The sequence below is a fragment of the Clinocottus analis genome, unplaced genomic scaffold (assembly GCF_023055335.1).
Source record: "Clinocottus analis isolate CAN_PGR_092001 unplaced genomic scaffold, fCliAna1.0.p SCAF_9, whole genome shotgun sequence".
Taxonomy (NCBI): Eukaryota; Metazoa; Chordata; class Actinopteri; order Perciformes; family Cottidae; genus Clinocottus; species Clinocottus analis.
Genome location: NW_027176251.1, coordinates 1,155,874 through 1,170,013, shown reverse-complemented (window position 1 = coordinate 1,170,013; position 14,140 = coordinate 1,155,874). Strand labels below are relative to the sequence as shown.

At 40.2% G+C, this 14,140-nt stretch overlaps 2 protein-coding genes across 12 annotated transcripts in view; both read left to right on the top strand.

The window, feature by feature from the left end:
• Positions 1 to 622: 622 nt before the first annotated feature.
• On the top strand, positions 623 to 5,804 carry mal2 (mal, T cell differentiation protein 2). Its single transcript, XM_068570172.1, has 4 exons — positions 623 to 810; positions 1,666 to 1,836; positions 3,474 to 3,671; positions 4,467 to 5,804. Exons 1-4 carry the CDS (start codon positions 688 to 690, stop codon positions 4,542 to 4,544), a joined length of 570 nt encoding a protein of 189 aa, XP_068426273.1. The 5' UTR covers positions 623 to 687; the 3' UTR covers positions 4,545 to 5,804.
• Positions 5,805 to 7,625: 1,821 nt separating this feature from the next.
• LOC137780948 (protein MTSS 1-like) overlaps positions 7,626 to 14,140 on the top strand; it is a 44,320-nt gene continuing 37,805 nt past the window's right edge. For all 11 annotated transcript variants that reach the window (XM_068569369.1, XM_068569373.1, XM_068569365.1 and 8 more), the window contains exons 1-2: positions 7,626 to 8,192; positions 10,148 to 10,209. In XM_068569369.1, coding sequence (XP_068425470.1) covers positions 8,121 to 8,192; positions 10,148 to 10,209 — 134 coding nt within the window. In that variant the 5' untranslated portion in view covers positions 7,626 to 8,120. The remainder of the gene's footprint in view (positions 8,193 to 10,147; positions 10,210 to 14,140) is intronic.

Sequence of the window (14,140 nt, the reverse complement as noted above, 5' to 3'; positions counted from 1 at the left end):
TTTATGTGTGTAAGAGGTCTCAACTTATGAAGGGACCCGCCTTCAGTTTTTTCACTGGATATAAAAAGTATAACAAATTGTAAACTGCAAAAAAAAGTGTAACTATAAATCTGTCACACAAATGTAGTCGAGTAAAAAGTAAAATATTTGCCTCTGAGATGTAAAGATGATTAAAAAAATGCACAAAAAGGGAAGTACTCAATTAAAGTACATGTGCCTACTTAAGTAGTCCTGTACTTGTACATGTTCACTACTACATGATCACTGCACATGTTTACAGACTAAAGTATAGACTATGCCTGCCTATTGATTATGATCATCTGTTTTAAATGTGTGTGTATAATTAAATCGACTCCATATATTATTGTCATCCTCACAAGCAATTCAAACCACATCAATTGTCATTATTTTCCATATGGACATGTGGAATTAAGGAATTAAAAAAAAGGATTATCTGGATTTCGGAGCTTCCGTGAGGTCCCTGAATGCAGCGTTGGTTTCCAGGGAGTGGCACCTGCACCTGTCCGACCTGTTTAGGGGACACATGACTCCGGAGGAATTTCCCCCGCTGCTGCCTTCCTTTGTCCAGCGGAGTCCTTTCGGTGGGAGACGGAGGGAGAGAGAGCCAGAGGAGAGGGGGGAGAGAGAGAGAAGAGAGAGGGAGTGAGAGAGAAGAGAGAGGGAGATATGGAGATGTCGGAACCAGCCGCTAACCCCGCTGTCACCTCGTTCCCAGCGCCGACTATTTCTCTCCCTTTCGGACTGAATGTATTGAGAACTTACTCTGGAGCTCTAATCTGTGTGGAAATAGTAAGTGTATATTTATATATTTATTTTAATTCATGTTCTCCTGCGTGCCCTTATCAGTGACCTCGGTGCTGGTGTGGACATAGGTCGTTCTACAGGACCTTTAGTCACTATCAATAATTGATGACCTTATATGTTGCCAGGCTGTAACTTGTTGGCCATGAACGCAGCAGACTCTGCGACGTGCAGGAGGCTCCGTGTGACGTGATCTCGCCTGTGATTGTCTGAACCTGGATAGTTTTTGTTGATCTTGTGGTTGTCAGCCAAAGCAAAGGGCAAATGTGGCCTCGAGCAATGTCGCTAAGACCGTTGCAGGCCTGTAAAGTGCCATTACTCACAGGTGTCTTTACATGCAATCTAATGTCAGGCTGATTTAACTACTTATCTGTATATACATAAGCCTGTTTGCAGCTCAGTGGCTGCACATATGCAATATAATATCAGCGTGCATGCATTGAAAGTACATTTTCCATCTTGTACCTATCATTAACCACAGTAGGTATGGCTGTAAATAGTTGGGAAGCCCCATAACACCTTCTCCTTTCTTGTTTTAATCTTCATTCATGCATTCTGTCAGCAATCGTAGTGCTTTGAGCTTGAGACAGGAGACACAGGAGTGTATTGCAGTTATTAGAAGCAATAGTTTCATTATCAAGACAACCCTCGAGCTGGCACACTGCAGCTATTGATTTCCATATAATTTATGTCAACAGATTGTAGGACTGGCATTCATCACCAGTATGGGACAGTTATAAAACCTGATGTCTTCCCTGTGTGTCATTAATAGTTTACAACATTGCTGTAACTGCATCCACGCACACATAGTGACCCATATGCGTGTTTTGATTCCATCCCCAGTTATTCGGTGGTCTGGTATGGATCCTGGTGGCGTCCTCCAACGTGCCGGTGCCTCTGCTGCAGGGCTGGGTCATGTTTGTGTCCCTCACCACCTTCTTCCTCTCCTCCGCCTACCTCCTGCTCTTCATCACTGGCCTGGCTGACCGCATCAACACTGACTTGAACGTCTTGGTGAGATGACAATCAGTCAGATTACTCGTCTGTCCATCAGTCTGTCCCTCTATTCATTCATTCATTCATTCATTCATTCACCCGTCCATCTGTCAATCTCTCCCCAATATATGCACAGCAGTTTCCCCACTGCGGGACTAATTATCTTAACTTATCTTATCTAAATAACCAGACTCAAATTTAGCACTGAAATTTAAATTTTTTCCTTTTTTTAAACAAACTAAAGTTATGTTTGCATCCAGTAAAACGTTTCAATTGGTGGCTGATGGATGGGAGCACCCTTTAAAATATACCTGAGGCGGCAATAAACTTCAGCAAAGCTAACAGAATATTACAGGAAAGACATTTACAACTCAACACAGTAAGATGTCTGCACCTCGAAATACATAAAGCTTCTTCAGTCAATGCAGCGTATTTGTATTTCATTTCATTTTCAACAATTAGTCAAGTCATTGATGACCCAAATCAACAGAAAATGTGTTGACAAGTATTAACTGGTTCATAGTTAAAGTCATATTTGAGGCTTTTCTTTGACATTCTAGCAAAGCTATTCTCTTTGGGTCTTAAACAGTTTGCAGTCAAAACAAGACCTTTAATGACATCACTTTAGGCTTTGAGAAATTGAGATTTAAAGGTTTTTTTCCCCTGTTCTCTGGTGTTTTATACAGCAGATTCACTGATTAGTTAATCTATTATTAATTAAGGACATTGTCTTCAGATCAATTAACAATATCACCTGAATGTAGCTGTGCAGATGTGAAGTATAACATATCAAATTTAAATAACAAGAAATCCCTATTAGGCAAAGCAAGTATATTTCTATCGCACATTTCAACTAAAAGGTGATTTAAAGTGCTTCACATGAAAAGAAGAAAACAAGATTTAAAAACAATTAAGATCATTTATTTAAACATTAAAAAAAACATCAAAAGGCAAAACATAGAGTAAAAGAAGTGAGATGCAGAAATGTATTAATATCATTTAATATCCTTCAATCAAAGGCAACAGCAAACAGAACAGAGCATTTCCTTAATAATAACTACTATGATTATATCTGAGAGAAACGAGGTGAGCGCCTGTGCCAAGTTGTCGTGTTATGTCATGGCAGTGTGTCTGTCGGGGCTCTCAGACTCGGCCGGTCCTGCCTCGGGCTCCCGGCTCCGCTGCCAGGAGAAGCCGGGCGTGTGGTTGTTTGTTTTCAGCTGAACAATGACAGTGACATGGATGATGAGCTCACACCGAAACGCAACAAAGGCCCGCTTGTAGTCCCGCCGAGGCTCGCGCAGACGACGACACACAAACTGTCATTAACCTGCTTGACTCTGTGACACTCCCTTTCTCCGTCTCTGTCTTTTGATCCGCATTCTGTCTTAAGAGGAAATCACTTTTCAATTCTCTCGTTCTTTTTTTTCCTTCCATGTTTGTTGCGTCCACTTTGTTTGTGATGAGCGTAAACGCTGGATGCTTTGACAGATTAGCCTGGTTTGTTATGTGAATGCTAAAGTCCAGGTAGCTTTAAAGGTCATATACAACACACATGATTGCTCATTCTTTGTTCCCATCTACTGCACCTACTGGAACTTTTTTTTTGTTGGTATTTATTTATTTCCAATGCATTCTCTCTTATTTCCCCTCAGGATGTGGTTTACCATTTTCTGGCTGTGCTTTTCTACTTTGCTGCCTTTGTGTTGGAGGCAGCGACGACAGCAGCTAATGGAGGAGCCATCAAGGCACTGTCCAACAGCACTGCCAGCGTCCTGTGTATAACTTACCCACGAGGCAATATATTCACCCTCATGGATGAAAAGCAATACAGTATTAACGTTGCAGCCACGGTGAGTGCTACACATCCTCTCAAATGAAGTCTGCAGCACAGTGCGTGCATCATTTGTGCAATTTTAATTAATGTAATCACAATGCAAACACAGTACTACTATGTAAATGAATATAGGCCAATGTCAAACTCTTTTGTTGACTTTTTGCTGAGGTAAGATTAATAATGAGAATAATAGTTGTCATGGTATTACTAAAGGTAAATTCAATATAATCTTTACGGTCAACCAAACTATCTGACCGGCTCTCAGTGAGTGCTGTCAGAGAAACAACTCAGTTGACTCATTTGCATGAACATAGTATCCTCCTTGTTCCCTCAACATCCGTTTTTGTCTTTTTCGGGTGTTAAGTTTTGGGAGCACCTTTTGAATGTGAAAGTAAATGCCAATAAACAGAATCAGCTTTAATGGCCATGTAAATTTGCACATACATGGAATTTAACGCTGGTTTCACTTTGCTCTTCACACTTGTATACAATAAGCAAAAGATAAATATAAAAAAGACAATAAGAAAACAAAAAAACAGTAAACAGTGGTCCATAAAGTGCAGATAGTGCAGGTAGTAACTAGTGTGTGTATGTTATCAACTAGAACTGTCAGGCCATAAACAGAATATTTAGTAGGATATGTAAGGTGATGTGAAGTTAAAGTAGACGTCTTAAGATAAGCCTGTTGACACAAGTAATAGATTCATGTTCTTAACGTTAGTTAATGAAGTTGCAGTTAGCATGTGTTAATAATATTGGAGGAGTTTTGTCTGACCGATTTGTGTTGTTTCTTTTGCTTTGTCCGTCCCAGATATTTGCTTTCCTGGTGACATTGTGCTACGGCTGCAGCATGGCGATGGGCTTCAAGAGGTGGAGGATGGCGCCTTGAAACGCTGCACAAGCTAGTTTCATAACGGCTTCATAACTTCAGCACGTATTGCAACATCAGCCACACCATCGAGAGCTCCATCGAAAGTCCTGCTACTCAGTTTAGTTCAGTGCTAACGTTGTTATTTCCTGATGGAAAACTAATACCCTGAGATTTCTGAACAATATTAATCCTGCAGGAGTTCCTACTTCTGTGCTATTGGAAGGTTTGCGTTCAGGTCGTCACAGTCTGGGCTGTTTATTTCAAGGACAGTTGAAGAGGAGCAGTTTAAGTTCCTAACATAACCTTGGATGTGCAAGGTTATGCAAGATATGTGTGATACTAGTTATATTTTGGTTTTTTTTTTTGGTCCACTTTGTTAATCATACAAATATTGCTCCATTTCCTGAACAGCATCCGAATTTGAGGGAGTAATTCCCTTTTCCAGTCATCCACAAGCACGCCAATGTAGGCTGTTTGTATGTTATGCACTACAAAACATTTAAGTGATGGTGCAATTTAAAACCCAAATATTGCCCAATTTCCGGAGTCACACCCTCATTTGGAAGGAATATTTCCCCTTTCATGATAGAAGAAAAACGTGCCTATATATCCTGCTGATGGGTTACTATGCACAACAGAGCATTAACGTGATGGTGTATTTGTCTGAAAGAGCCTCAAAGGCAACACGAGTGTGTCCGCTGTCCTCTGGTTAGCTCGGTGCTAAACTCACTCTAGATTTAACGCGACTGACTGTTAGCACAATTTTATGTGGCCACTATTTAAAGCTGATCTGATATTTAAATTTCAAAGTTGTAATTTCTTATGTGAGCTTTTTGTCAAATTGTATTATCCGGCATAATATAAATGTATTGTTATTGTACATTCCCAGTCAACAATAGTCACATAATAATATATGTGCTATGTAATAAGTGTGGCTAACTCCTCTGTGACTTATTTGACCAAGGTTTTAGTTCAATAAATAATTATATTGAGTTCTAATTTAAACTAATCATTTAATCTTTTAATTAATAAAAACTTCTCTGTCCACTACTATATTTCAAACAGTGATCATTAATGGATCATATTGTGTGTACGGTTTAATCCTTATTGTAACGCCAAAATCAATAACTATCTTGCTACATGATTAGTTGTATTTACTGATTTTTTGTGTTTGCATCAGGCTATTAAATGTTATTGATTTAAAAATCGTTTGAAATTAATATTTTTTGTCTGTTTTTTTTTTGTTTGTTTTTTTCTATTCGAAATGTCTTTATTTTAGAACTACATAAATAAAGGTTTTGAAAAAGAAAAGGCTCTTTGCATCATTACAGAGTGCATTGTTTTCTGCCACGGTGTATTCTTTTATGCTACCGCCAGGTGTCGCCAAAGTCCAAATATGTCAATTCCTACACATAGGGGCTTCCTGAGAGCAAACGCAGAGTGTCCAGGGATCTGACTCACAACAACAGTGTCCAAAGCAGTATTGTTGCCCACAATTCATCAGGTTGCACAAATCAAAGACTTGGCCGAGTCAACAATGTCCATTTGTGTGTCCGTGAGAGTAAAATGGTGGCCCTTAGACTATAAATAAGAAGTCTGCTTTCAATTTCGTCCATTGCAGATGTTTTTCAACTGTTTTTAATCTGCATTTATACACATGAAATGTTCTTAGCTAGTGTATAACATTAAATCAGAAGTACAACTTGAGTTAATGTGGCAGAGTTTTTGAAAGGAAGGTCAGTAACAGTTCAGGTCTATCTGCTAAATGCCCTATTTGCAATATAAACTGGAATGTTCTCCTCCTTTATTTGGATTAACGTTCAAATATCATATTACATTGCAACGCACTTGAGTCATTTATTTGCAGCCACTAGATGTCGCCCGTTATCTACAACTGCTCACCATGTTTAGACATAAACAATAAAAACGTTAGTATTATCAACAACAAAAGTTGGAGGTACTTATTGTGCTTCTATTATGCAGCCTCGTGATACATCTTGCACGGAATAAAACACTGTGTTTAATTCTACAAAGGTCTGCTGTTATAAACCCCTGGTTCGAACATATCCATCAATTGTTTAATCTCTGTTTTGTGTAGTTTAATGCTGCCGAATGAAAAACATCAATCAACTTGTGAACGCGCTTTTCTTCTCCTGCACTCGCGCGCTCCTGCTCACCTTCATCTCCCATCATCACGGAGTCAAGTCAAACAGAGTAACACCGAATGTATCGCGTCTATTCCTTCACAATAAAAGACACATCCAGCGTCAAACATCTTTTACACACACACACACACACACACACACACACACACACACACACACACACACACACACACACACACACACACACACACACACACACACGCACACACACACTTGACTTAAGCTTAATACCTATTTCCTAATGTTCCAGTTAAATTATTTTACAGAGACTGTCAGAGACTTAAAACTGTCCTTAGCAATAACAATAAGACTTAAAAGCAATAACACAATAAATCACCTCTGGCTAAATAAATCACTCAACTATATACAACTATTGTTTGTTTGTTGGCTACATCTTTGCACTACAGTTTCCTTTTGTTAGTTAATTGAATGTTATTCTATTCTATTTGTTGTATTCTATTTTTTTATTGTACTATTTTTAAATATTTTGTTGCGTAACCTATATGCACAAATTCAGTTGTAGCGAAAGAAAAATATCTATCTATTTATCTATGTATGTATGTATGTATGTATGTATGTATGTATGTATGTATCTATCTATCTATCTATCTATCTATCTATCTATCTATCTATCTATGCAATATAAATACACTATGCAAAATAGTAATATTTATTCTGCCTTCATATATAATATTCAATTATTGTAGATTCTTTACTGTTTTTATGAGTGTTTTTACTGTTTATTATTCATATCACTTGTTTAAAAAAAGTTGTACTTTACCCATTGAATGCTGTAATCCTGTTAATTTCCCTAATGCGTGACTAATAAAGGATTGTCTTATTTTAGCCATCTATGTAATTTTAAGTTTTATTTTGGTAGAACCGGAAACGCATCTGTTCCTCTTATTTCCGGTCGGCTTGATTGTTGTTTCTAGACCCGTTTTTTCTCCCACTCACTCAGTGTTGAGAAGGCAGTCAGAAAACTCGTTGAGTGTCGGCATTTACCTGTCAAGAAACGGAATAACGTTACAAGCCGAGTGTTTCGGGAATATTTATAGTTTCGACAAGAAAACTGCAGTGTAGTACCTTCGCGTCCCGGCCATGGGCGAGAGCGGGACGACGTGGAGGGGAGAGGGGGATTTAAATGTCTCTTTCGTCCCCGCAGCCTCCTTTGATTTGAACTAAGACGGGTGAAGCAGAGCCGAGCTGCTTTTTAATGGTGTTTTTTTGAAGTGTTTGACTGAGACAAAAGTTGCCGTTTCGTCGACTACGGAAAACAATCTTTACACCGGAGTTGCTCTGTTTTTGTATTCGTATATTTCGGGGAGTATTTTGTTTGTTTTTTTTACCCTGGAAATCGGCGGTGCGGTGGCCAACTGAAAGCGGCTCAACCGAGTCGGGACTGCCCGTTGGAAGTGGTCCTGAAAAAATGGAGGCTGTGATCGAGAAGGAATGCAGCGCGCTCGGAGGACTGTTTCAAACTCTTATTGGAGACATGAAGGTAAGCAGAATTAACTTTTTTTTTCTTCAAACACACCGTCATGTCAACCGAGAGACAGACGGGGAGGGGGGACACCTGACGTCGGGTAACTTTTCCCAAAACACCGGGTGTAGCTAGCCGGAGCCCGCTCGCTTCAATAGGTAAACGTGACGCTTATTCAACGTTAAGTTAGCTCGGCGGACTTCTTCATCACTTTTTCTCGTCAGACTTCTGAACCAGAAAGGGCCAGTAAACAAAATGGAGTGACGTGAGAGCTAGGTGCACTTGAGATATTAATTTTCAACTAGTGTTTACGATAGCTCGGAAAGTAGTAGGTTAGTTTACCTGGTCCACGTATGTGGTCGTTTTGTGGTGACGTCAGCAAGCTACCTCGCATGTTATCTTACACATGCTGCATTATTATATGCACTTCGCCATTCCCTGCATTGTAATTTCTAGAAAAACGAAAATAGGTTATTTATGATTTATTTTTTTGTTTTACGTAAATGTGATCCAGTTAGAAGTGGATGCTGCAGCCATCGTTGGATAAAAGGCTAATATAGAGCAAATCGTGTCAGTCTCGATCTTATGTCGCTGTTTATCTCACTGCACTTGATACGATGAGACGACAATTAGCAATTCTCCAGCTGTTGTATAACGTTTCTTTGGAATTGGAAAGGAATTTCGGGAATGTAGCTGTCAGGGTAGAAAATGACCCGCAGGGTCTCAAGGCTCTGACATGTGGAGGTCAAATGGCCAGCCATCGGGTCTCCCGGAGTCAGGAAGTTTGTTATGAATACTGCTCAGACATTCAGCACTTCTCTCAGAGTCCCATGTCTCACTTGACTGGGTCGTCATGCCCCCCACCCCTTCGTCTCTCAACTGTTAGGTAACTATGCTGCCAGGGAATACAGTGAAAATCAGCAGATGCTTCATGTATTTGCTTTGCCTGTCCAATAAGCCATACGCACTCTCAGAGTGATGCCTTTTATTTGAGGAGCGCCACAGACTGTGCACTCAAATATACAGCCAACGCAAGCTGTCAACAAGAGAAATGCAGAGATTGCTAAATAGTTACTTTATCAACCTATCTTTCGTTTGATATCTGATGGTGTCTGCCACTGGAGAGGGAGAGGGAAACTAAGCGATAAGACATGAGGAGAAGCCACATGCAAAAGAGGTGGCAGACATCAAAAAAGTGCAAGAGTGATGCCAGGAAGAAAAGGAGAGAGGGTGATGTAGTGTAGGTAGAGACAGTTGAGCTAGTTGTTGGGTGTAATGTTTGGCAGCATCACATGACATTCCTCAGACCCCTGACAGTAGTAGCACATCAGTGACGAGCATGTGCTCATGCGACATCCATCGCATTATCTGGTGCTGTCGTGCTACGATGATGCATTAGGCCACTCGCTCTCTGTGATGGTTTTTGATAGAAGGCTCTTCAACTATTTTCAGCCCGGGACCTGGATTTTTCGGTAAATTTAGAGGCCCGTCGGGAACCAGGCTCATTACACCATGAATTAGGGCTCTTGTTGTGTGGAGATTTTTCCAAAAGAGGCCGCTGACCCATTTTGCAACCCATCGCATGCAGGACATGACTGTCTCTATTCTCTTCTCACATAAGCAGATAACGTAGAATGAAGAAAATGTTCAAAATATAAAAAATATGAAGGTGATTTGTTAATTCATTCTGTTTTAAACCGAACCTCCTGCTTTTCAGTTGCATGCACCTCTGTTAAACACGTTTTCATCCATTAGCTTACATTTTCTGATTCCCTCATGTCTTCTGGTAACAATAAACTTGCTCATATGGATGGGAAAGCTTAAGCCTTGGATTTGTTCTGTTTAGCCCTGCAGGTGAGGTGAGGCAACAGTTTGGAGTCGTGTTGATTGAACTTTTATGTAACCCTGGGAATAATGAAATCTGTCCTGACGATTGTGCCAACCATGTTTGTGTCTCTTTCCCTCCCCTACAGAGCAGCTACCCTATTTGGGAGGACTTTATCACGAAGGCCGGCAAACTACAGTCCCAGCTCAGGTGAGACATATGTACCTATTTTGTGCTTTGTTTGGACTTTTACATGTCAGTCAATTTCCCTCTGAAGAAGTTTTACGTTGCCACTTGTCCTGAAACTAACCAGCACTGACGGTCTACATAAAAGCATAATCTCTGAACAATACTGTCCGGGGGTCATGATGTGTCCCTCTGCCCCATTTGGTCTTCTTTAAGCCTGATTTAATTTGTGTTTCAATTGCTGTAAATTTGCACACCTTCTGCCAAAAATTATTCCAAGTCATCTGTTAACAATGAATGCCAATCCCCTAGTTGGTTTTAAGTGGCCACGTGTCAGGAGACAAACACTTTATGACAGCTGAAATAAAAGCTTATTGTCCAGCAAGTACTGTAAATATGGATGTCCTGTGGTCTAAATTATTCTTTGATTAACAATGCATGGCAGTTCTCTAGCCATTTAAGTGTCCACGTGTCCTGAGACAGACTAATAGTGACAGTTGGATAAAGGCTCAGGTACTTAACAATACTTTCCAGGGGCCACTCAGTGTCCCATTCTTCCATTTCCTCAGTATTAGACTGATTAATGGTGATATGTTATTCAAGTCTCTTCATCATTCAGGGGTTAAATATGTGACCTTTCCATGCTAAAGCTCAGGGGAGTATTTGTAACCTTGTTGCTAATGACTGGTTGTTTGGCAGGAGGATGGCTGTGTGCCTGGGCACCAGGGCAATGATAAAAGAACAAATCTATTCGTAATTGTACTGGTGAAGAGGTCAGTTGAACCTACAGTGTGTCGGTGAGATCTTTTTATCCAGTCAGAGTCGGTTAGTGGCAGCTTGATAATGGAGATGCTTGTAAAAAGTTGCCTTCAGTCCAATATTCAGACTGTTTTAGTGGGTGATTGCTGTCCTTTACTTAACCTATTCAATTTACATTATTGCAGTACTTTTTTGCTGTATCAGGATTAATTAGATGCTGCTCCCACAAAAGATCAGTTCCTTTTTATCAGGATGAGTTGAGTGTCATTTGGAGAACGATGACCATGTTTAAGTATTTTAGGCTATCTTTGGCTCGACTAAGGTTGTCTTGTGCTTCAGGCTGCAGACGTTGTGATCGCGATGTCCCTGTTGCTAGAGCATTAGGAGTGTGCTATCTTGGCTTGCGAATGCATGGTGACTTACAAATAAGGCTTTTTCTGTCTGCTTTTAAGCCTAAAACATTGGCAAAACAAGCCCCTTCTAGATGAGAGTGAGGATGAATGCACACCTTTCTTGAAGATGTGCTGGCCAAGATAAAAGTACAAGTGTGAAGGCACAGCCAGACACTCGTAGCCACGAGTGCAAAACAATATTTTATTAACGTTTGATTTCATTGAATTTAATAATTTACCAATGTTCCAACAAAATGAAACGTTGGTAAATTACTTTTTAAATTTTTTATTGCTTTGTGGCTACAAGTGTGCAACTATCTTCCTTCACACCCAAACTACCGCCTTCAACTACAGCATAACCCACACCCAAAGACCTCTCTAATCTGCTTGGGGACTAGGCTCCATAGAAGGACACACACAGTAAAACACAAACACACCCACCTTCCCTCCTCGGCCTGGATAAGTGACTATCCAGCAGTGGTAGCGGCATATGTCTGTGTGTCTAATGACGTCCTAAAGCAGGCTACTCTGTAATTTCGACCCTCTGCACCCCTCTCACAAAGCAACTAGGAAATCAACCAATTACAGTGTTGGGTCTGTTCTCTCATTTTTTTTTTTGGTCCAAATATGGTGTTTCTTTTCTGCCCATTCTGGTTTTAAGCATTGCACACACACACACACACACGTTGAGCTTTGAAGAAAGAGGGCAGGGTGGAATATAGGCTAGCTGATTTCTAATCACAGTCCTCTTTTAACTTGTCAGTGTTTGGTCTGTGTCGTGGATCATGGTTGATGCAGCTGCAGAGCGAGCGCACACAGAGGCCTCCCTCTCGGCTTCAGAAGGAGAACATTTTGTGAAAAACGAACTACCCTAAAACTTCAAATTCAGTTTATGAACTGTATGGCTATAAAACTTATTTCAACTCAACTAGCGGCCCTAAAAGTTCAGATAGTAAATGTACAAGCGGATTGATATACGGTTAGATCAACAGATGCATACCGTACAAACATACATGCGTATAAAAAAAAATCACATTGTCTCTGTCATGAGGATTTGTATGTTCTGTCAAACAAGGGGAGGTAAAGACAACCTCTTTCTATGATTCAGATTTACCGTCACATTCCAGTTTCTGTTGATCTTAGAATAGATGAGGGCAGCAGTGCTGAATTGTCAAAAATAGCAATCTGCTATACTACCCCAGGGTCTATGGGGAGTTTAGATTGGCTTGGCCGAGGCCTTGCGGAATAGATGTAAAAGTCGTTTGTCTCGAGTTCAGGAGAGGGGCGTTTGCAGATTTTTAGGCCAATGGTAGCAGGCAGGTCATTGTTGGAGCATTGTTTGAGGCTTGTAGCAGCTATGCGGGTTTTCCTCACAGCCACAGAAGTCTTGAGTTGTTGTTGTTTTTTTTGGCTTTCAGACCTGAAATGAAAACCTGATTATTCTGCCTTTGGTGCAACTTAATATATTTTTTTTGTTGAGAGGTTCCCTAATTTCTTAGTCAATTCAGCCAGAAAAAAAGGTTTTGAATGTTTCTATTTTTTTTGTTAAACAATGATTTTTCCATTTTATGGTGAGAATCTTTCCAAGATTGTACTGAGGAAATTGTACTGGATTGGACTTGAAAAGTGTTGTGAACTATAGTTTGGCATTTTTCTTGTATAATAATGGAGCAGATTACAGCAAATAATTATGGCTTGTAATTGTACTTCGGTGGGCCGCAGCCTATAATACTAAAAGTTGACTTCTGTTAAAACCACTTCCCACACAAACCTGTTTCTGGTTATTAAATTAAGCTTGACTGAACAGGACTTTTGCTGCATGTGCACGTAAAATATAATCAATTGACCAATATGTACGTGGTATATATTAGTGGAGACAGACATCAGTTGAAGGTTGCTGCACCGGGCTTTAAATAGAAAGGAATCTGTGTCGGCCTGTGTGCATGTTTCTTTTTCCATTTGCAGGACACACCCTTGGATCTTCTGGTCAGCTCTACAACAACACAGCACTTATCAGCCAATCATATTACATGTTTGAGTGATAAAGAAAGTTCCATTATTGACTAAAAGACTTGTCTGTCACTCAAATGTAGAAGAATACTTAGGCCTGAACCTACAGGTTTGTTTCTGTTGGTTTTACCTTTCCTTCGCAGGAGGCCCTTCTGAGATGTTAACTGCAACTCTATTAAGCAACTAACATGTGAAAGAAGTCCTGGGACAGTTGAGGAAAGCTATAAAAAAGTGTCTCTGTGACCAGCATTGCTTCTGGGTTGGAACCAAAAAGGTGCTCGGGCCCAGATTCTTTGCAAACTTGAAGTGTTTAGCCCCAACCGATGTTCCCTTGACGCCTTACGTATACAGTAGTACTCCTCAAGATCTGTAAACAGAGTTTAATGTGTGTACAACTGATACTCTTCCCCTATAAGGGTATCACCTCACCCCAGAGGCCATGCATCAGGAGCACTACTGCAATCGCCTTGCATGTGTCTTAAGATACACACAAAGTATTAAAAAAACACTTCGTAAACTCATCAAAATAGATGTGTAATGGTGTTAAATATTCAGGAGTAAAAAACACTTTTATTCCACGTGCAAGACACACTTTAGATACGCCACCAACCTGTATTCAGCTGTTTTGCCCAGTTGTGAAAAGCCGCCTGTGAGTACGGCTTGTTTATGGAAATTCACAAGTTGTGTAATGATGATATTCTGCTGGCCCTTGGAATATAACAAGTGTTTACAACTGAAGGTACTCAGGGTTAGAACAAACATGTTCTTTTGGCTTAGAAATCTTTTGTTTCTTT